A 21,508-nucleotide genomic window follows, 5' to 3' on the forward strand; every position below is an offset into this window, starting at 1 on the left:
TCTCTAAAGATAATCTATGAGAAACTCTCACCTATTTAACTACATAAAAATCAAATCTATATGCATAAAACCAAAAGAATTGCAATTGGTTACCTCAAAAACTGATGGTGAGATTTACAAATTATCAAAAACTTCCTTCATATGTAATTATCAGCATATACGACTTTTTCATATACGTCAACGAATTAACGTAAAAAAATAGCAATTGGTTACCTCTACCAAAAGGTTTGACTTTGAGTTCTCAATAATAGTAACCAGTACCAAGTATCAACGCGGTTCAGACAAGAAAACAATCCCCACTTTCATTTCTTTAGTTGCACCCCATATATGTTCATTTGATTCCTAATTTTATAATCTGCATAATCAAAAGAAGAGAGAAACCTAAAGTGACGAATGCTAATGGCGTTTTCTGCTTGTCTTCTCTTAGTTCTTCTCCAAATCTTCTCCGCTTTTTTCCTTAGTCTTGCCCAAGATCAGTCAGGTAAAAACTAGTTATAAGTTATAACATCTTCATCAAACCGGGTACGGTTTACTAAACACTCTTCTTTTCTTCTTTTTTAGGGTTCATCAGTCTGGACTGTGGTTCGCCGAGGGGAACGACTTTTCGTGAGGGAGCAACAAACCTTACTTACATCTCAGATGCGAATTTCATCAGTACTGGTGTTGGTAGAAGCATCAAACAAGCATACCGGACCCAGTTTCAACAACAAGCCTGGTATAGATAATATTCTCAGTATCAATTAATTTTACTAGCTTGAAGCCCAAGCTATATATTCTTTACAAGTTATTTTTACTTGCTTCACAAGGAACCTAAGGAGTTTTCCACAAGGCATAAGAAACTGCTATACCCTAAACCTAACCATAGGCGATGAGTATCTGATCAGAACAAACTTCTTACACGGCGGATATGACGATAATCCCACCACGCAATTCGAGCTCCACCTCGGGCCTAACCTATGGACTACAGTTTCAACCACAAACGAGACCCAAGCATCAATCTTTGAGATGATTCATGTCTTGAAGACCGATCGTTTACAAATGTGTTTGGTCAAAACAGGAGACTCAACGCCTTTTATCTCCGCTTTAGAGCTTCGTAAACTCAAGAACACAACTTACTTGTCTCGACAAGGATCTTTGCAGCTCTTCATCAGAGCAGACGTTGGTGCAACTCTTAACCAAGGCTACAGGTATATAAGTTCATGTCAGGTCAGACAACTTAAAAAATGGTCCTAAATATGCCTTTTTTTTCGTTTTAGGTACGGAATCGATGTGTTTGATCGTGTCTGGACACCGTATAACTTTGGAAACTGGTCACAGATTAGTACCAACCAGACAGTGAATGTCAACAATGACTACCAACCACCAGAGATTGCTATGGTCACAGGCTCTGTTCCAACAGACCCGGACGCACCTATGAACATTTCCCTAGTTGGCGTGGACAGCACCGTGCAATTCTACGTTTTTATGCATTTTGCCGAGATTCAAGAGCTAAAGTCCAATGAAACAAGAGAGTTCAACATCATGTACAATGGCAAGCGTATCTACGGACCCTTCAGACCGCTTAACTTCACAACTTCTTCCATATTTACCTCTAACGAAGTTGGTGCCGATGAAAATGGAAAGTACACATTTTCGCTTCAAAGGACAGGAAACTCGACGTTGCCTCCTCTACTCAATGGCATGGAGGTTTATTTGGTTAACTTGCTTCCGGAGCAAGAAACCGATGGAAAAGAAGGTTGGTAACTAACTACTTTTGTGATCTATAGTTGATCAAGAACCAAAAATTTACATGAGAAGTTTATTTATCAGTTGAAGCAATGATGAACATCAAGTCGGGTTACGGTGCGAACAAGATTGACTGGGAAGGAGATACTTGCGCGCCACGGGCTTATAGGTGGTCTGGTATTAATTGCAGTTATATAGACAATGAGCAGCCTAAGATCATTTCTTTGTAAGTATTAATCTTGTTCTGTTTTCATAACAGAGTTTAATTATTTCTATATAATGCCTATTTTTACAAATTGTATGAAATATTTGACATATGAAAACAGAAACTTGTCTGCAAGTGGCTTGACTGGAGAGATATTGGAATTCATATCGGAGCTTACCAATTTAGAAGTTCTGTAAGTAGTTATACTCAAGTTTTGTTAGTAAATGCAGCCAAGTTGTGATTAAAAGTCATATGTTTTAATATGTGATTTCTTTTGGCTTTGATTTTCTTGCAGTGACTTGTCTAACAATACTTTAACTGGTTCGGTTCCAGAGTTTCTAGTGAGCATGGAAACCTTAAAAGTCATGTAAGTTTAAGCACAAGGTGGCTCAAATCTAAAACTTGGTCAATGAACAAAAGGAAACCAAACATGTTGTAACCTCTGTTCACTCTTTTCTGCGCAGAAACCTATCAAACAATGAGCTAAATGGTTCAATCCCTGCAACTCTCCTTGATAAAGCACGAAGAGGAACGATTTCACTAAGGTAATATATATCCCTTGCGTGTGAGCCAAGTAAAAATATCTAAATCCTTAGACCTTTCTAATCATTTTTTTTTCCTTTCAATCACATATATGAAACTCTAGTCTCGAAGGAAACACCGGGCTCTGTTCTATCATTTCATGCTCCACCACCAAGAAGAAGAAGAAAAACACGGTTATTGCACCTGTTGCAGCCTCACTTGTTTCAGTCTTCCTCATTGCAGCCGGAATCGTTACTTTCCTTGTCCTCAAGAGGAAGAAGAGAGTCAAGCTTGGTCTTAACCCCAATTCAGGCACCGGTACAACACCGTTACATTCGAGGTCTCATGGTTATGAATCTCCAGTGATAGCCAAGAACCGCAAATTGACTTACATTGATGTCGTTAAGATTACAAACAACTTTGAGAGGGTTCTTGGTAGGGGAGGTTTTGGTGTGGTTTATTACGGAGTATTGGATAACCAACCAGTTGCTGTTAAGATGCTCACTGAGTCTACTGCACTCGGTTACAAACAGTTTAAAGCAGAGGTAATAATAATTAACATACTGAATAATTATTGAACCAATCTTTCTCTAAAACATTTTTAAAAAGGTGTTTTGATTTAATTCTTGGATATGTTTCTGTTTTGTTTACTTGTTAGGTTGAGTTGCTTCTTAGAGTTCATCACAAAGATCTGACATGTCTTGTTGGATATTGCGAAGAAGGAGATAAATTGTCTCTCATCTATGAGTTCATGGCGAATGGGGACTTAAAAGAGCATTTATCAGGTCTGGTTTTGTCATACAAAATGTTCTTAACGTTTTGGGGTTTCAAGATTCTGATATTTTGTTTCAAAATATAATTTTCAGGGAAGCGTGGACCGTCGATACTAACTTGGGAAGGAAGGCTTCGTATAGCAGCCGAGTCAGCTCAAGGATTGGAGTATTTACACAATGGATGCAAACCACAAATAGTTCACCGTGACATTAAGACAACTAACATCTTATTAAACGAGAAGCTCCAAGCTAAGCTTGCTGATTTTGGGCTTTCGCGGTCTTTCCCACTTGGAACTGAGACTCATGTCTCCACCGTAGTCGCAGGAACTCCTGGATACCTTGATCCTGAGTAAGTTTTAATCTCTACTCTCAACAATGTTATTGAATTTTTTTATTTCTTGTTAAGTATTGTGTGTTTGTCTTTCTTTTATTTTCAGGTACTACAGAACAAATTGGTTGACAGAGAAAAGCGATGTGTTCAGCTTCGGTGTTGTTCTACTTGAGCTAGTAACAAACCGACCGGTGATAGACCAGAAAAGGGAAAGGTCACACATAGGTGAATGGGTTGGTTTGATGCTATCAAGAGGAGACATTAATAGCATTGTGGATCCTAAGCTTCAAGGAGACTTTGATCCGAACACGATATGGAAAGTGGTTGAGACCGCAATGACTTGTCTGAATCCGTCTTCTTCAAGGAGACCGACGATGACCCAAGTAGTTATGGAACTGAAAGAATGTCTGAACATGGAGATGGCCAGAAACATGGGAAGTCGTATGACGGATTCAACTAACGATTCTTCAATCGAGCTGTCCATGAATATCACAACAGAGCTTAATCCTGGAGCTAGATAACTCAAGTCTGTATAAACAAATCTATTGAGGCTGCAAGTTTCTTTGTACACACGTTTCTTTTGCTTTGTTTGTGATGAACAGAGTCGGCCTTAGTTGTACTCTGTTGCGCTTAATTGTTTATTTAAATATCATCGTTTTAAAAAATAAAAATGTCATCGTTTTTATATAAATGATGAAAGTAATTGTGAATTAGTTCTGACAACAAATACTGTTTTTTTTTCTTTGCAGTTGTAAGATCAAATTGGTTACTTCAGACAAACGTTTCTGAATTATTTTATCTAAACACAATGAAAATGCAGCAAAAGATGTTCTTTAAGCAAGCCTAGCGAGCCGTGGGGTTCACTTCAGTTCCAAATGTCATGGTCACTTCTCTTGAACCCCTGGATTCCATGTCACAACTCGTTCCGCCTCTTGAGTTTTCAAGTGTTAAACATTCAATTAGCTCAATAACAACTTGAGACATGGTCGGTCTACTCGCTGAAGAAAAATTGACACAAGCCATTGCTAGCTCAACAAATTTCCAAACAGAATCAGAGTGGTAATCGTCTTTAAGTCTTGGATCTATAATGCTTTTAATATCTCCTTTGGTGACCATTAATCCCACCCATTCTGCTATGTATGGTGTTTCACGACGCTGGTCAATCAATGGCAAATTTGTTATAATCTCCAATAAAACGACCCCAAAACTATATACATCACTTTTTTCAGTCAACCAATTTGTGTTGTAGTATCTGCAAGCCAGAAAGTAAAGACATTGTCAGGATTTTTAATGATTTGAAGTAAAAGTAGAACACACATGTTTTCAAAACGATAGTTAAGTACTCTGGATCAAGGTAACCAAGAGTTCCTGCAACGACTGTGGATACATGGCTTTCTCCATCGTTTGGGAATGATTTAGAAAGCCCAAAATCGGCAATTTTGGCTTGGAAGTGTTCGTCCAGCAATATATTTGCTGTTTTTACATCTCTATGAACAATTGGTGGTCTGCATCCTTTATACAAATACTCCAACCCTAGTGCAACAAATTCATTTTTGTTGAAGATTATCATATAAAACTAAAGTTATTGAGAGGAAAATGATCATTAGGCTTCACTAACCTTGTGCAGCATCTACCGCTATTTTTAGTCTGGTTCCCCACCTTAAAACAGAGGAGTGATGCTTTCCTATGTTTTTTTCACTAAGGCATTAGTTTATGTTCAAGAGGGACATGTTATCATTGGATCCGCATGTGATTGGCTTACCGGACAAAACCTCTTTCAAGTCTCCATTGGACATGTATTCGTATACGAGAACCAAGTCCTTCCCTTTTTCGCAATATCCAACCAGGCCTACCAAATTCTTGTGATGAACTCTCAGAAGAAGATCAACCTAATAAACCAACACGAAAGAAAAAAAATACAAATAACTGAAATAAGTGGTTCATATCCAACAAAACGTGGTAAAAAATTGTGTGTTTTACGAGTACCTCTGCCTTGAATTGTTTGTGCCCCTGATCTGATCCCTGAGAGACTACTTTAACAGCAACTTGTTCTGTACCATTAACATATCCATGATAAACCATGCCGAATCCTCCTCTCCCAAGAATCCTTTCAAAGTTATTTGTCATTTCAGTAACCTCTGCGTAACTAAATCTTTTCTTTTTCGTTATTTTCGGTGGCTCCGGTCTCGGTGTTCGTCTACCCTTTTCTGCAGCACAAAATATTAATATGATTTTTTTTTTGTTTGATATGTAGTGTTACACTGTATACATGAAAATTAATAAATTTGTTATGAATACCTCTATTGTTTGATGTTTTTTTCCTTTTGAGAACAAAGAATGTAACCAATGCACTTCCAATAATAACCATTGAAGCAACTGATGCAACAACTGGTACAATTATACTCTTTTTGGGATGCCCACTTTCTCTAGGTTTATTTACACATGAACTTTCTGTGCAATTAAGGTTAGGGTTGCCTTCAAAACTGAATTATAAATGCTATTCAGTATAAAGTGTATGGTATTCAACAAATGAAGATAATATGAGAAGTTTCCTACTTCAGCTTCAGTCCTTTCTTTTGTAGAAGCTTTTGAGGAACTTGGCCACTAAGATTGTTTCCACTTAAGTTTCTGTTATGGTAGAAAATAAAACATAAAAGAGAAGTAGGAAATTTATAAGATTGCTTCCTAAAAGACCATTTTTTGCTTCATCTATACAGTCTTATAAAGTACTTACATGATAAAAAGAGATTTCATGTCAGCTAGAAATTCAGGCACATCACCGTTCAAGCTGTTGTTTGATAAGTCTCTAGCATTTGATGAATACAAAATATCCATCACAGTAGAAAAACCAAAACATTGTGAATATTATTCATTTATGTTTGACACTTACAGTTCTTGTAGATTGGTTAGATTCTGAATGGCAGGCATAATTATATCGGTCAATCCACTTGAAGATAAGTTTCTAGTAATACATATATACTAAATTTAGAACAAAGAAATGACTTGACCATGATGCAAATATTGTAAGACCTTACAAGGAAGTGATTGTTGGTGGAGTGGAAGTATCTGTGTTGTTACAGTTTAGACCAGCCCACAAGAACTCTCTGGGGACACATGGATCTCCTTGCCAGCTAACTCTACTCAATCCGTAAGCACTTTGGATCTTATTGATAGCAACCACTGGAGGCATTACATAGTTCATGATATTTAAGAACTGAAAATATGTCAGATCTCCAATTCATGTGTATCACAAATGTAAAATTTTGTACACACCTTCATCTTGGTTTGTTTCTGGCTGAGGAAGTTCAACAACAGTAAAAATCTCCATAGCATTGAGGAGAGGAGGAAGAGTTGACTTTGTTGTTTTCACCAGCTGCAAAAGGCAAGCCCCACTTTCGCATCTCAATGTCGATTCGGGTTGAGTTATCATAGTTACAATGCCTAACATTTTAGGACTAAAAGGTTTAGAAAATTCATTTCCATTCAGCAAAACGCTGAATTCTCTGGTCTCATTGGCTAACAGAGTTTGAATCTCTGCAAAGTGAAGGTAAATGTGAAACCGTGTTGTAGAATCCTCCATGTTCCAAGGAATATCCCACGTCCCATTATCATTTACATAGGTTGCAGCTGAGGCCATTGCACCTTGAGGCGGATCAAAACCATTAGAAGTGTTTACATTGAGTGTTGTAGTTATTAAATTCCAATCCTTCTTCACCAATGGGAACCACCTACGGTCATAGACATCATCAGGGTACCTGCCACAAATCTTGCATTGAAGATATAACAAAACCTCATGTGGTACTAGTAATGTAAGTATCAAAAACAGATTCATTGTTTCGATTTTTCTTTTTCTTGTTTTATGACATTTCTCTATCTAGCTTTTTTTTTTTTAGAAAATAAACTGTATGAAAATCCAAGATAAAGAATCCTTGTCACAAATCAAAGCTTAATTACCGTAAAATGCTACCAGAACCTTTAAGATAAGTTCTTGATAAGAACTGCAAGGAGCTCCCAGTGTCACTAATGTAGATATCACTTCTCAGTGGCCGTAGCTCCAAGGTTGATATCATCGGCGTAGTTGTTCCAGTCTTAACAAGGCAGATCTGCAAAGAGCTTAACTTGGACATGTGAATAATCTCCCTATACTGACCACCTGGTACAGTAGCATTCAAATTCACAGTTGTCCACTTATTAGGGCCAAGAAACAGATCAAAGTTTGGGAGAGTTTGAAGACCGTCATAATTTCCATAAAAAAAAGAAGCTCTAATAAGATATTTCGTTCCTTGCGTGGTCTCCACGTTATAACAATTCCGTTGTCCTTCTGGAAAGTATCTCAGCGTTACAAAGGCCTTTTCGAAGTTTCTCTCAGAATCCTTATCAACTCGACCGTTCTTTCCACTCTCGACGAAACTAGCATCTGAGGTGAATGTTAATCCAGTAGATGGATCGGTGTACGGAGACCCATCAGGTGACAAGCCACAATCCAAAGTGATGAATCCTAACAAGATCAGAGGAAGGAATAGTCTTAATCAATCTGAGGCTTTGAAAGCAGAATACAAGATTTACAATACTTATACCTTTTTGATCCTGCGTTTGCACAAAATGTATAAGAGAAAATGTGATAATGAAGACATACAAAACTCCATGAAGATGCCTCTCCATTTTCTCAAATTCTTTGAGGAGTTTGATACCAACATCGTGTCAAGTTCCTGAAATATTAATATGTTTTCAGATAATCAAGTGGACGTTGAAAAGTATTCTTGCTTAGAATAAACTAAACTCACAAAGTGTCAACTGCTAAATTAAAATAACTGTTATAAAAAGAATCAGAATTTTATTGTATAGCAGAAATTTAAATAAGGGCAAAATTTTATACCCGTAGAAAGAAATAACACTCATATAGAGAGAGAATTTTTTATTAGAGAGAAGAGAAGTGTTTGAGGTGTGTATTATAAACGATCGAATCGATCGTTTATATAGAAGTTAAAAAGTAGGATTTCACTGTACAAATAGTGCAGCGGGCTCCACATCTTTTTATATTTTCAACGAAAGCGGCTGCTTTCATAACACTCCCCCTTGGGGACCGGTGTCACTATCCATTCTCGCTTAACGTCTTTGTTGCCTCGTTAAAAACCTTTCCAGGAAAACCCAATGGGAAAAACCATAGTAAGGTAAAAAGAGTACAACTACGTAAGCTCCCCCTCGAATGAGCAGTCATAGATTCTTTTGATGGCGCATTCCAATGTTGTGGACATGTTTTCTGAATACCGAGGTAGGTAGTGATTTTGTGAAGAGGTCAGCTGCATTGTCGCATGATCGAACATATCTTACTTCAATCTCCTTATTCTTCTCGAGCTCTTGCGTGTACGAGAAAAACTTCGGAGGTATATGTTTGGTTCTATCGCTTTTGATATATCCTTCCTTCGTTTGAGCAACACATGCCGCGTTATCTTCATATAGAATAGTTGGCTCCGTATTTTCGCCAATCCCGCTGCTTGAACAGATGTGTCGGCTCATTGATCTCAGCCATACACATTCTCTACTTGCTTCATGGAGTGCAATGATCTCAGCATGATTTGAAGAAGTAGCCACGAGCGTTTGTTTCTGGGAACGCCAAGATATAGCAGTGCCTCCGATCGTGAAAACGTATCCTGTTTGCGATCGGGCTTTGTGTGGATCTGAAAGATATCCTGCATCTGCAAAACCAACCATTTGACCTTTTGAACTTTTAGGATAAAACAAGCCTAAATCAATGGTCCCTTGGAGGTAACGAAAAACATGTTTAATCTCATTCCAATGTCTTCGAGTTGGAGATGAGCTGAATCTTGCCAAAAGATTCACAGCAAATGATACATCAGGCCGTGTACAATTTGCAAGGTACATCAGCGCTCCAATTGCACTTAGATATGGCACTTCCGGACCAAGTATCTCTTCTTTCTCCTCAGGTGGTCTAAATGGGTCACTTTCAATATTAAGTGACCTAACGACCATCGGGGTACTAAGAGGAGTTAATTTATCCATGTTAAATCGTTTCAACACTCTTTTAGTGTATGTGGATTGATGCACAAATATACCATTTTGTAAATGTTCTATTTGTAGGCCAAGACAATACTGTGTCTGTCCAAGATCTTTCATCTCAAATTCTCCTTTGAGATAGTCTGATGCCTTTTGTATTTCTTTTTGAGTTCCGATAATGTTAAGATCATCAACATATACCGCGATTATTACAAATCCGGATATTGTTTTCTTGATGAAAACACATGGGCATATAGGATCATTCACATATCCTTCTTTTATTAAATGATCACTGAGACGATTATACCACATACGTCCAGATTGCTTTAACCCCTATAGGGATCTGTGCAATTTTATTGCACATAACTCTTTAGGTTTGGAACTTAATGCTTCTGGCATTTTAAATCCATCAGGAACTTTCATGTAGATATCAGTATCTAATGATCCATATAGATAAGTTGTAACAACATCCATGAGACGCATCTCTAGATTTTTATCAGCTGCTAGACTCATCAGGAATCTAAATGTAATGGCATCCATAACTGGAGAATACGTTTCTTCATAATCGATTCCAGGTCTTTGAGAAAAACCTTGAGCTACTAGACGAGCTTTGTATCTCGTAACCTCATTTTTCTCATTTCGTTTTCGAACGAAAACCCATTTGTACCCAACTGGTCTCACATCTGCAGGTGTGAGCACAATAGATCCAAATACTTCTCGTTTATTAAGTGAATCAAATTCGGCTTGTATTGCATCTTTCCATTGTTCCCAATCATGTCTCTTTTGACATTCATAGACAGATTTTGGTTTTGGATCATCGACTTCTTCATTTATTTCACTTGACACAATATATGAGAAAGCATCATCAAGTTCATTTTGTTCATTTCTATTCCATATCCTTTTATTATGGATGTAGTTGATAGAAATTTCATGATTACTTTCCGACTCATGATGCTCAACTTTCTCAGTATCCTCATTATTTGTTTCTTCTAAAATACTTTCTGCTATTTTGGATGTGTCATTTATCTTGACATCTTTTTGTTTTCTAAGATTTTTATTCTTAGAACCAGCAGGTCTGCCACGCTGCAGGCGTGTTTTAGACTCTCGTGTATCGTCCGCTTTTTCTTTCCCTTTGACGGACTCCTTGTATAGAGCGCAAAGGTGTGCAGGGGTACGACATAAATGAGACCAGTGTCCCTTAGTACCGCATCTGAAACAAGCTTCTTCTCGCTTCTGGGAGGTATTTCCTTGGTGTTCTTTTCCCTTAGGGGTTTGTTCAGAGCGGACCCACTGGAATGACTTCCTATCTTTTGGATTGTACTTTCGTCGTCGTCCACGGTAGTTTTGACGACCGCGACCGCGAGCCCGAAAGGTATTATTTTCCTTTAGTGGTTTCTTCGCATCAAATGCGTTTGCTTCAGGAAACGGTTTAGAACCAGTTGGACGGGTCATGTGATTCTTGATCAGAAGCTCGTTGTTCTTTTCTGCTATGAGAAGAGCTACAATCAATTCCGAAAATTTGGTATATCCCCGCAACCTGTACTGTTGTTGCAGGGTGATGTGGCTCTTGTGGAATGTGGTGTATGTCTTCTCAAGCATTTGAGATTCGGTGATCGTTTCACCACAGTATCTCAATTTGGCCACAATTCCTAACACAGCAGAATTGTAATTCATCACTTTGTCGAAATCTTGGAATCTCAGACTCTGCCATTCATCCAGAGCAAGTGGAAGTGTTATGTCTTTCTGATGATCAAAACGATCTTTCAGAGACTTCCATAGCTCTTTAGGGTCTCTCATGTTGGCATAGTCATAAATAATACTTTCATCAAGGTGTCTTCTAAGGAAGATCACCGATTTAGCCTTTTCTTGAGGCGTCGAAGTATTATTCTCTTTAACGGTCTGGGATAGACCAAGAGATTCAAGATGAAGTTCAACATTTGTAACCCATGAAATGTAGTTGGTACTAGTGATGTCTAAAGCTGGAAATTGGAGCTTCTCCACGTTTTCTATTTGTATTTCTAAAACACAAAATAAAAATTATTAGAATATTATTAATATTAAAAAGAACCGTTTACATTAATCATGCAAGCAATTACAAGGAGAAGCAACACATAGAAAAGTAAACAGACATTAAGCATAAATTTTCCAGGAGCAAATTCTCCAACAAAAAGACCATACATAGAAGCAAAAATAAAAATTGCACATAAGACTAAAAATCCGCGAATCATCTTTCTTGAATTGAAAAAAATCGGAGGAAAGCGATTTGAAATATTTTGAGAGAAGATGAAATGTTTTGGATGATAAAATGGAGTGAAAATGAGTTGTATTTATAGATGAAAATCACTGTTCATGACCGTTTGAGAAAGGGAAAATTTTTGAAAAATTTTCTTTGTGACCGTTGGTGTTAAATCGAGTGCACCAAAAATCGGTCTGAAAATATTGTATTAAACTGTCAATCAAATCTATAAAATTTCATAAAAATTAATAAAAGTAAAGAATTATGGCAATGAAATATTTATGTTATGACAGTAAATCATGCGACGGCTCAGCCGGTCAATACAGAGTAATAAATAAATTATACGGCGGCTCGGCCGGCTCGGCCCACCAATTAATAATAAACAGAATATAAGGCGGCTCGGCCGACCAATAAATAATAAACAGAATATAAGGCGGCTCGGCCGACCAATAAATAATAAACAGAATATAAGGCGGCTCGGCCGACCAATAAATTAATTAAATTACTAATAAATAATATAGGCGGTATTCCGGCCATTATAACGTGATATAAATAATAGTAGAGGCGTTATACCGACCATTATAGCAGGGTATAAATGATACAAATAAATTTTACCAAATTGAAGAACGATCGTGCTGATAACGTGTTATAAAAAGAATCAGAATTTTATTGTATCGCAGAAATTTAAATAAGGGAAAAATTTTATACCCGTAGAAAGAAATAACACTCATACAGAGAGAGAATTTCTTATTAGAGAGAAGAGAAGTGTTTGAGGTGTGTATTATAAACGATCGAATCGATATTTATATAGAAGTTAAAAAAGTAGGATTTCAATGTTTAAATAGTGCAGCGGGTCCCACATCTTTTTATATTTTCAACGAAAGCGTCTGCTTTCATAACAATAATAAAATTTTAGATTTGTTTAAGTTTTTCTTAGTGGAGATGATTATATTATATAATCCGTATTAGCTTTGTATTTCTGATATGGTTATATAATACAATTATGTAAAAGCTTTTTTTTTTTGTAAAAAAGAAAAACTTGTTTAGTTTACATGAATGTAATTCCACATTTATGAAAATAAAAATATTTGAACCAATAAATTTAATATGTTTCATATCAAATACAAACATCTTCTATATATTAATAGAGAAACATTTAAAAAGTTATAATATGTAGTTTGTATTAATTAAAAAAGTGTCATGCTGAGTTGTCACGTAATTAAAATGATAATTTTGCTTACGTGGCGGCTTGAGAATCAATTGAGCATTTTATTAGTCTAAAATTAAATTACTAGGGAATTCTATATTATATAGTATGTCCTGGACCATTTATTTATCAAATTGAATTCTTTCCTTAAATAAAACCTACTGAATTACCTAATGTGATTAAGATATATCAATTAATGACTTTAAATAATAAAGATTTGCTAACAATCTGTATACTTTCTATTATTTTAGTTTAATTATTTATTATTAAAATAAATTACACAATTACATTAATCATATAATAAAAATTTAGATTTTTTTGTATATGTTGTATTTTGATTTATTCAAAACGAGTATAAATTATTAAAACTGTTAAAAGTCTCACATAAATTTTTGTGATCAAGGTTTAAATTGTTTTCTATAATTAGATACAATGATTATAAAATCATATGAATAAATAATTTTATTTTATGAGGTGTTTATGTTAATATATATATATATATATATTTCATATCGTTTAAATTAAACTATATACATCATATGAAAATACTTATATTTTGATATCTACGTTGAACATATATTGAAAAGTTAATATTTTAATTTTGAAATTTTTATTTTTTTAAATGATTATAAATTATTGAAACCACTAAACATTCAACATTAAAAAAAAATCGTTGGTGTAAAATTTTGTTACACAAATATGCAAATAATCATAAAATCATATGAGTAGAAACCTCATTTAATAAATATCCAGATTAAAAGTATACTATATATCTATGTTAATATCATTTAAATTTAATTATATATCATATACGATAGATAAGATTGATTTTTTAGATTTATTTACATTAAAATGATTGCGAATAAACAAGAGCGGTCGTTTGATTTATAGACGCACGTTAATTTATTACATAATAGTAACTGATTTTTTAGTTATTTAATATATAATTATTATTTTATCATTCCATAATATGCAGAAAAACATAAAATAAGTAATAAATATAAAATATTTATTCTGTTCAAAGCACGGATCTTAACCTAAGTATGTATCTCTTTAATAATTTTAAATCTTAAACATTTTCTAAATCTCAGGCCAAAACAAAATAACGAAATTAGAATAAACTCAAAATCAATATTTATATCGAGCAATAACCAAAATGAAAAAAAACACAAAATGAGAAAAATATGAAAGATATTTAGGATTGGCACGTGAACGTATACGTCTCATAACTATAATTAAATTTTAAATGGCTAAGTCATGATATAAAATCGAGCTCTCATAGTTTCATTGTAACCAAATAGTAGGTCTGAGATTTTCGGCCTAAACGTTAGGTTCTTATGCGATATATGCTTTTTTGACCGAAAATATTTTTAAAATGGGATCAGCTCATCAGTAAACAAATTATATAATTAACAAAAAAAATTTAAAAACATTATTTAAGGGCCAAAAATATTTTTTCGATCAAGAATATAAATTTTATTTTTCCATACGATATTTCTTAAATATTTTTCATATAAATTCGCCATGCGCAAGGCGCATGTCTTATTCTAGTTTTACAAATAAGAAGAAAAATTCTTTAGTTTTTCTTTCCTTTCCAATTCATGTTCCGAATATAGATCAACATGTTCTTAAATAAGACTTTTAAGAAATATCACTATTGTTAATGCAAAAGAATAAATAATATTTAAAGATATAAGAGTGTAGGAACCTTATTTTACTACTATAAGATAATTGGAATTTGTAAAAATAATAATAACACAAATTTAAAAAATAATACCGAAATAAACTGATAAAAAAGAATTGGAGAGTTGAGATGATAAATTTATTTTCTTAAATTTTTAAACGTCCCGTATTGTGACTAGCGTTCAGATTCCAAGGATAGAACTATATTTTCCAACACCAAAGATGAAATCTATTGAACCTTTTTACGTGTTATACTGTAAGATACAAAAAAACTAAAAGAATAATATAATATGGAAGATTTGGTAAGAGTTGATCCTTAGAATGAAAGGAGGGTGGCTCTTTTATAACCCACTAGGATAAAACATGCGTTTTGCGCAGGGTGAGCATATGATAAGTTCTTATGATAAATATTTTTAAAATATAGTATTGTAAAATTAAAATTTTATATTTGATTAATATATTTTGGCACCGATTCAAGTTTTTTTTAAGTATATTACTTTTTCCAATGGGCCGACCCAATTTAAAAATATTGTGGAACAACCCAAGCCATTATCTTGCTTTTAGTCTTACATATTAAAAGAAGACTCGTATTTTTATAGGATAGCTAATACAATATTTGCGACGTTATATATATATGGTCATATATAGGTTAAAGAAGATAATTGGAATATTTAGCAATATTATACATAGAAACCATATATTTTCATTGTAATACTTATTTATGTAAATTTTCAATAACTACCACAAACATATTTGGCAACTTCATTTCTATTGAAGAAATCATAAACTTGGTGCCAAGTAATTTATTGTCTTAAATTCAACTTACCATATCGATTATCCGAAAAAGTCAATAAATTTAGTGAAAAAGTTTCTAATTTATTTAAGCAGCCAGTGATATAAACTTACTACCATATGAGCATCTATATTACTAAAACTCAAGTACAAAATTGGAGTGTTTGGAGACTTGAATAGAACTATTAAAACAATTTGACGTGTTTGGAAACATGGATTGTATTCTTTTTAAAAAAAAATTAATTTTGTTTGGAAACAAGGATAGTAGTATTAAGAAAAAAAGTAATTGACATATGTTATTAAGAAAAATTGAAAGTCCATCATATTATAAGAAACTATCTATCTCGGTCAGTTTTAAAATATACGAAAATAGGTCAATCTAATTGCCTAAAACTTTTTTTTTCTAAACTAACCATGAAACAAAATTTAAACTTTATATACATATTTCAAATCAAAATAATAATTCAAAGTTGATTTATATCAAAAATTGATTCAAAAATATACATATATTCAAAAATGGATTTTTACTAAACTATTTTTCAATAACCATTATAAAAAAATATTGTCAATATATATAAGAAAAATACAATACAAAGCCCAATTTGAAATACCAACTCAAATTATGGTTTTTGTATTTCATATTAAGTTTTAAAAAATATAATATATGTAATTATTTATATGACGATACGTATAAAATGCTATTAATTATATGATTACTTATATGATGGTACATATAAAATACGATTAATTATATGATGACAATATACGATATATAATAATAACTAGGGATGGGCTTTCGGGTACCCATACGGGTTTGGTTCTGATCGGTTTGCGTTTCGGGTTTTCGGGGTCAAAGGTTTCAGCCCTATTAGGATGTTTCTAAATTTTGGTTTGAGTTTGATTCGGATCTTTGCGGGTTTGGTTCGGGTTTGGATAACCCATTTAAATTATTTTAAAAGTTTTAAATCATTATATATTTTAAATTTCTCAAAATCTATAAATAAAATAATATATTACCTATAAATTTGAATAACATATGTCAGAATACCTAAGCTTAACATATCAATTGGCTTGATTTAAAATTTTGGATACGAAATCAATAATTATTTTAAGTATTTTTGGTGATTTGAGTATACTTTAACTATTTCAGATATTTACTTTTGACTATCTATATATATTTTCAAGTATTTAAATTAATTTAAAAGTATCATTCTTGATGTTTTATATACGTTAAATCTAAAAATAATTAATATATATAAGTATACAAATCTGTTTTTAGATAAATTCGGGTACCCGAATACTTCGGTTCGGATCAGATTCGGTTCTCTAAATAACAAAATTTTGAATAATTTGAATATTTAATTAATTTATGTTCGGGTTTGGTACTATATTTTCGGATCGGTATCGGTTCTGTTCCTCGGATTTATTTTGCCAAACCCTAATAATTACATGAAAAAGAAATATCAACATATTTTTCAAATGCGCGGGTCAAAGTCTAGTGATTCTTAAATCGTATATCACGAAAGTTTTGTTAAAGTTTGATTATTCTTATTGTTTTATAACCGGTAGTAAAAAATTGATTCTCCTTCGGTTCAGCTGAAATTAAATACACTATTAACCGACTAGAAATGTAGACAAACGTTGGTAAGTGGTGGTATTATACTGATATAGTTAACACTATCGAGTAGGCCTGGGTGTTCGGGTCTTCAGGTCGGGTTCTGACCGGTTTCTTTCAGGTTTGGGTCTTACGGATTCTAAACATTTGGACCCAATAGGTACTTGTAAATTTTGGGTTCGGATTCGGGTCGGTTCTTCTCGGGTCTGGGTCGGTTCGGGTCTATAATTAAATTCCTATAAAATATCCGTAATTTTCGGATCCATATCGAGTCAGGATCCGATTCGGGTATTTAGCATCTGAAAAAGACACAACATACCCAAACTCCATCAAATTTAGTCGATAATTTTCATATATATCTAAAATTAAAAAATAACTTAAATGAAACTATTAATAATTAAAATAAAACATTTTTAAACTCTAAATTTTACATTTTTAAGTTTCATATTACTTAAAAATGTTACAAAATAATAACAAATATGGTTAACAAAAAATATTTCAACTAAATCATAAAATAATATCTATATATAATAGAACACAAAAAACCATAGTTTTGGATATGCATGTTTTTAAGTCAGGTACAATTCGGTTCTTATCGGGTCAGATCTATTCGGGTCGGTTCTTTCCGGGTCCAGGTCTATTCGGATTGGTTCCTTTCGGTTCTGGTTCTTTCGGGTAAAAGAAACTTGGACTCAGAAGGTACTTATAAATTTTCGGTTCAGTTTCAGGTCAGGTATTTTCGAATCGGTTTCGGTTCGTGTTTTTGGGTCCAGGTTAAAATGCCCAAGCCTACTATCGAGTATAGATTATAATAATAGGCTATGTATCTTCCAATAAAAACACCATTTTTTCACACTTGATAGTATCATAAGCACTTGATAGTATAATAGACTTGGCAATCATACTGTTGTCTGCAGCTATAGAGAATTACTATTACTCAAATGATTGCTCAATTGATAACTCGTATTATGTCATGAGCCTTAGTCGTGGAACTACTAACAATAAACAGTTGAAATGTTGTGGACCTACTAGCAATCATACACGGTGCAATGTTACTTTGTTTTTTTATGGCGATGAATATAGTACTAATTTCTGCGTTATGAGAAGTGCAATTTTTGTTTACTACTCGGTTTAGAGATGGCAATTGGGTTGTACCGACCCGCTTTGTCCCGCCCCGCCGCGGTACACTGTCAATGCGGGTCTTGGCGGTACATGCCCGCGCGGGATGCGGTTCCTAGAAGTGCTGCCCAATCCCGACCCGCGACAAGCCTTGGCGGTACAGGCCCGCGGGACTCTGATCTTCAGATGCGCTACTGATGGCTATCCTCTGCCAAGTCTTCACACGTCTCATCCACTATATGAACATTACTCTCCTTCTTTAAAGACATTGTGGCTCTTAAAGACACAACTGATTTCTTTGGTTGTTGAGCTTCAGATCCACCATTAGTCTTTTATCTATTCACAGTACTGCGACGAAGAGCCATGGCTGCTGTTTATGTAACAGACTTAAGCTTCAAAGCAGTGACACGCTTTTTATGCTAAACCATCTCCAACTCTCTTCTCCTTGACACACCAACCGTTTTGAAAGTGTGTGAAACGGTCTTCTTTGTCTTACCCGAACCAAGAGAAGGATTCAACGCCGATTTGGTTAATGCCTTCTTCTTCTTCCTCAATGGTGAATCATAGCTTAGAGTTCCAGAGAAGCTTCTGTTAACCCTTTTGAGAGGTGAAACTGTAGTAGGCTTGTCTTTAGGTTCATGTTTGCATGTCAGTTCACGTGAACATTGCATACCAAAGACCAACATAAAAATAATGCATATTAGTATATGGAATCAATGTTTTACAGAAGAGACAGAACATTATTTTCATGTTCTTTCTTCGGAGGCATAGTATGTTGGAACAAGAAATGCTCTGATACCACTTTCTTACGATTTTGTACTCTGTTCTTGTAAACAATGAATTCAGAAAAGAGATATATTGTATTTATTGATAAAACCGTTACACTTAGAGAATCAACATGATTCTCTCTCTCACGTGAACATGATTGACCCTCTGTTCTCACGATCGTGATCTTTATATACAAGCATTCACACTTCACACCTTTCCTACATGACCCCAACATTTCATATGTGTCATGTGTCTAATCGTACATGTTACATGAGTGAATGATGGCAAATCCAAATAATCAAATCCAAGTAATGTAAATGAACACCAAAACAATATCCAAGTAATGTAATGTGGCCTCGGTAAAAACCTTATCGGGAAAACCCATTGGGACAAAACCCGACAAGGGAAAAAGAGCGCCACGAAATCCATAATGTAAATAAAATAAAAACACCAGATCAAAACTTCTCTTTCATCGGTATCACCATAATATCAAACTTCTCTTTCATCGGTATCACCATAAGTTTTGATCTGGTGTTTGATATTATGGTGACTTCTTCCCAATACTTATCAAACTTCTCTTTCATCGGTATCACCATGTCTCGGATAATCTCATCATCGCTTTCCTCATTTATCTGCAGCCAATTATGGATCTTCCATACCTGATAGAAATACAAGTTCGATGTTGGGTATTTTGAACCTGACATCAAACTAGTAATCTTAGCAAAACACATATTTTCTCAGCTCTGCTCCATTCTGTAGCTGTAGGCAAAAACTTATAGTTTCTCCTATCATATATCTCCAACTTAACAAACGCTTCACGGTACGGAAGGGCTCTTTCAAGCATATAGAATGTCGAATTCCATCTTCTCTGCACATCCATTATCAAACCAGCATTCTCCTTTATACCAGCAGCATCCACACATTTTGCAAACGTCATCTCACACGTCTTTGACGCTGTTACATACTTAACACTCTCTCTAACTTTTTGCAAAGATTCTTTAATAACCTTCAAAACATCTTGCACAATGAGGTTAAGTATGTGAGCTGCACATCTGACGTGAAAAAACTCACCTCCACACAACAAATCATTGCTCAAAAGCACCTGAGTTTTCACTGTATCTTGCATCGAATCATTACTTGTAGCATTGTCTAATGTGAGAGAGAACATTTTTTTCTCTAGTCCCCACTCTTCCACAGATTCAAGAAGCTTCAGTGCAACATTCATACCTGTGTGAGGCGGTGGGAGAGCACAAAAAGTCAGTATTTTACTGTTCAGCCTCCAATTCCGGTCAATGTAATGTGCTTTCAGACACATATAACCCTCTCGTTTCAATGATGACCACAAATCAGAAGTGAAGCTTACTCTTCCAGGAAGACTAGCCAGCTCCCTCTTCAATGTCTCTCTCTCGTTTTCATAAAAACGATCGACCTCTGCTTTAGCTGTGTTCCGACAAATGAATTTGACATCAGGATTCAAGTGCTTCCAAGTTTCTCTGACTTGCTCATACTCAACATAAGAGTAAGGTAGGTCATGCTGAATTATAGTCTTGGTTACTAGCTGCTTGAACACAACATGATCATACTTGCCACTTACTAATTTGGCTTCAGCATCGAGCTTTTTGGTTCGGAGATTCCTTGGAAAAAGTTTGCATCTATCACGATGCCTTCTCAAACCACTTGTTCCATGCCCGTGGGAACTCCATGCACAGTCATTCTTGCAATAATTGCATTTAGCTTTCTCCTCACCATTGGATTTTCGAATCTTAGTAAAATGGGGCTATACATCAGACCATTGCCTACCCTCCTTCTCGTTCTCCATCTCGTTCTCCATCTCGTCCTCTTCAAATTCACCTTCCGAATCAAGCTGCTCCTCTTGAATCTTCTTCTTACCATTGTCTTTTTTCGGCCTGGAACTCTTTCTTCCACCACGGATGGTAAAATGAATAGATTTGGTTTTGGTTTCCCTTTTACTCGCCTTAGAAGATGATCCAATGCCACCGTCTAGAGTAGACTGTAACATTGGTTTTTTTTTATTTCAAGGCTTGCCCGGTTCCGCAGGTGGATTGTTTGGGCAAAGTAGTAGCTTGGGTTGGTGTAGGACTGATTTCAACATCATTATCATCTTCATCAGCAACTTCAATAAGCCTTCTTTTTTTTCTGTGCTTCTTTTTTGTTCCATCAGATGAACCATCATCAGCCTCCTCAGCTGCCAAAAGAACTCCAATGAGTCGCTGACTCTCTAAATCCATCGTATTCAACGGCGTAAAATTTGGATCGAAACTTGAACCATCATCTGTCATCTCTTTCTCTCTTCTTCGTTAGGTTTAGGTTTCTGTTCGTTTCTTTTTGGCTTAGGTCGTGAAAGCCGTAAAGCGTACGTTTAGGTAATATTGTTTTAGGGTTCTGTTTGTATTTTTATGTAATTTTAAAAATTATACCAATTATTTACTTATTTCCCATTGGTCTGAGACTCAAGCATTATAAGAAATTTTTATTATCTAATTATCAGACTAAAAG

At 34.8% G+C, this 21,508-nt stretch overlaps 3 protein-coding genes across 3 annotated transcripts; 1 reads left to right on the forward strand and 2 right to left on the reverse strand.

Moving 5' to 3' along the window:
* The first annotated feature begins 33 nt into the window (after positions 1 to 33).
* On the forward strand, positions 34 to 4,277 carry LOC106346509 (LRR receptor-like serine/threonine-protein kinase IOS1). The gene is made up of 12 exons (XM_013785865.3): positions 34 to 481; positions 562 to 715; positions 807 to 1,187; positions 1,257 to 1,735; positions 1,810 to 1,951; positions 2,052 to 2,123; positions 2,226 to 2,297; positions 2,395 to 2,475; positions 2,577 to 2,997; positions 3,111 to 3,237; positions 3,319 to 3,574; positions 3,663 to 4,277. The coding sequence occupies exons 1-12, from the start codon at positions 394 to 396 to the stop codon at positions 4,075 to 4,077; spliced, it is 2,688 nt and encodes an 895-aa protein (XP_013641319.1). The 5' UTR covers positions 34 to 393; the 3' UTR covers positions 4,078 to 4,277.
* Positions 4,278 to 4,399: 122 nt separating this feature from the next.
* On the reverse strand, positions 4,400 to 8,957 carry LOC106346510 (probable LRR receptor-like serine/threonine-protein kinase At1g51820). Its single transcript, XM_013785866.3, has 13 exons — positions 8,134 to 8,957; positions 7,511 to 8,054; positions 6,830 to 7,311; positions 6,592 to 6,736; positions 6,447 to 6,518; positions 6,291 to 6,362; positions 6,113 to 6,184; positions 5,855 to 6,039; positions 5,543 to 5,763; positions 5,319 to 5,445; positions 5,175 to 5,240; positions 4,900 to 5,089; positions 4,400 to 4,808 (listed from the first exon to the last, which is right to left on the reverse strand). Exons 1-13 carry the CDS (start codon positions 8,216 to 8,218, stop codon positions 4,400 to 4,402), a joined length of 2,670 nt encoding a protein of 889 aa, XP_013641320.1. The 5' UTR covers positions 8,219 to 8,957.
* A 940-nt stretch (positions 8,958 to 9,897) lies between these two features.
* On the reverse strand, positions 9,898 to 18,894 carry LOC106349779. Its single transcript, XM_013789748.1, has 3 exons — positions 18,720 to 18,894; positions 10,510 to 11,589; positions 9,898 to 9,914 (listed from the first exon to the last, which is right to left on the reverse strand). The coding sequence occupies exons 1-3, from the start codon at positions 18,892 to 18,894 to the stop codon at positions 9,898 to 9,900; spliced, it is 1,272 nt and encodes a 423-aa protein (XP_013645202.1).
* Positions 18,895 to 21,508: the final 2,614 nt, after the last annotated feature.

Source organism: Brassica napus, chromosome C6, assembly GCF_020379485.1.
Source record: "Brassica napus cultivar Da-Ae chromosome C6, Da-Ae, whole genome shotgun sequence".
NCBI lineage: Eukaryota > Viridiplantae > Streptophyta > Magnoliopsida > Brassicales > Brassicaceae > Brassica > Brassica napus.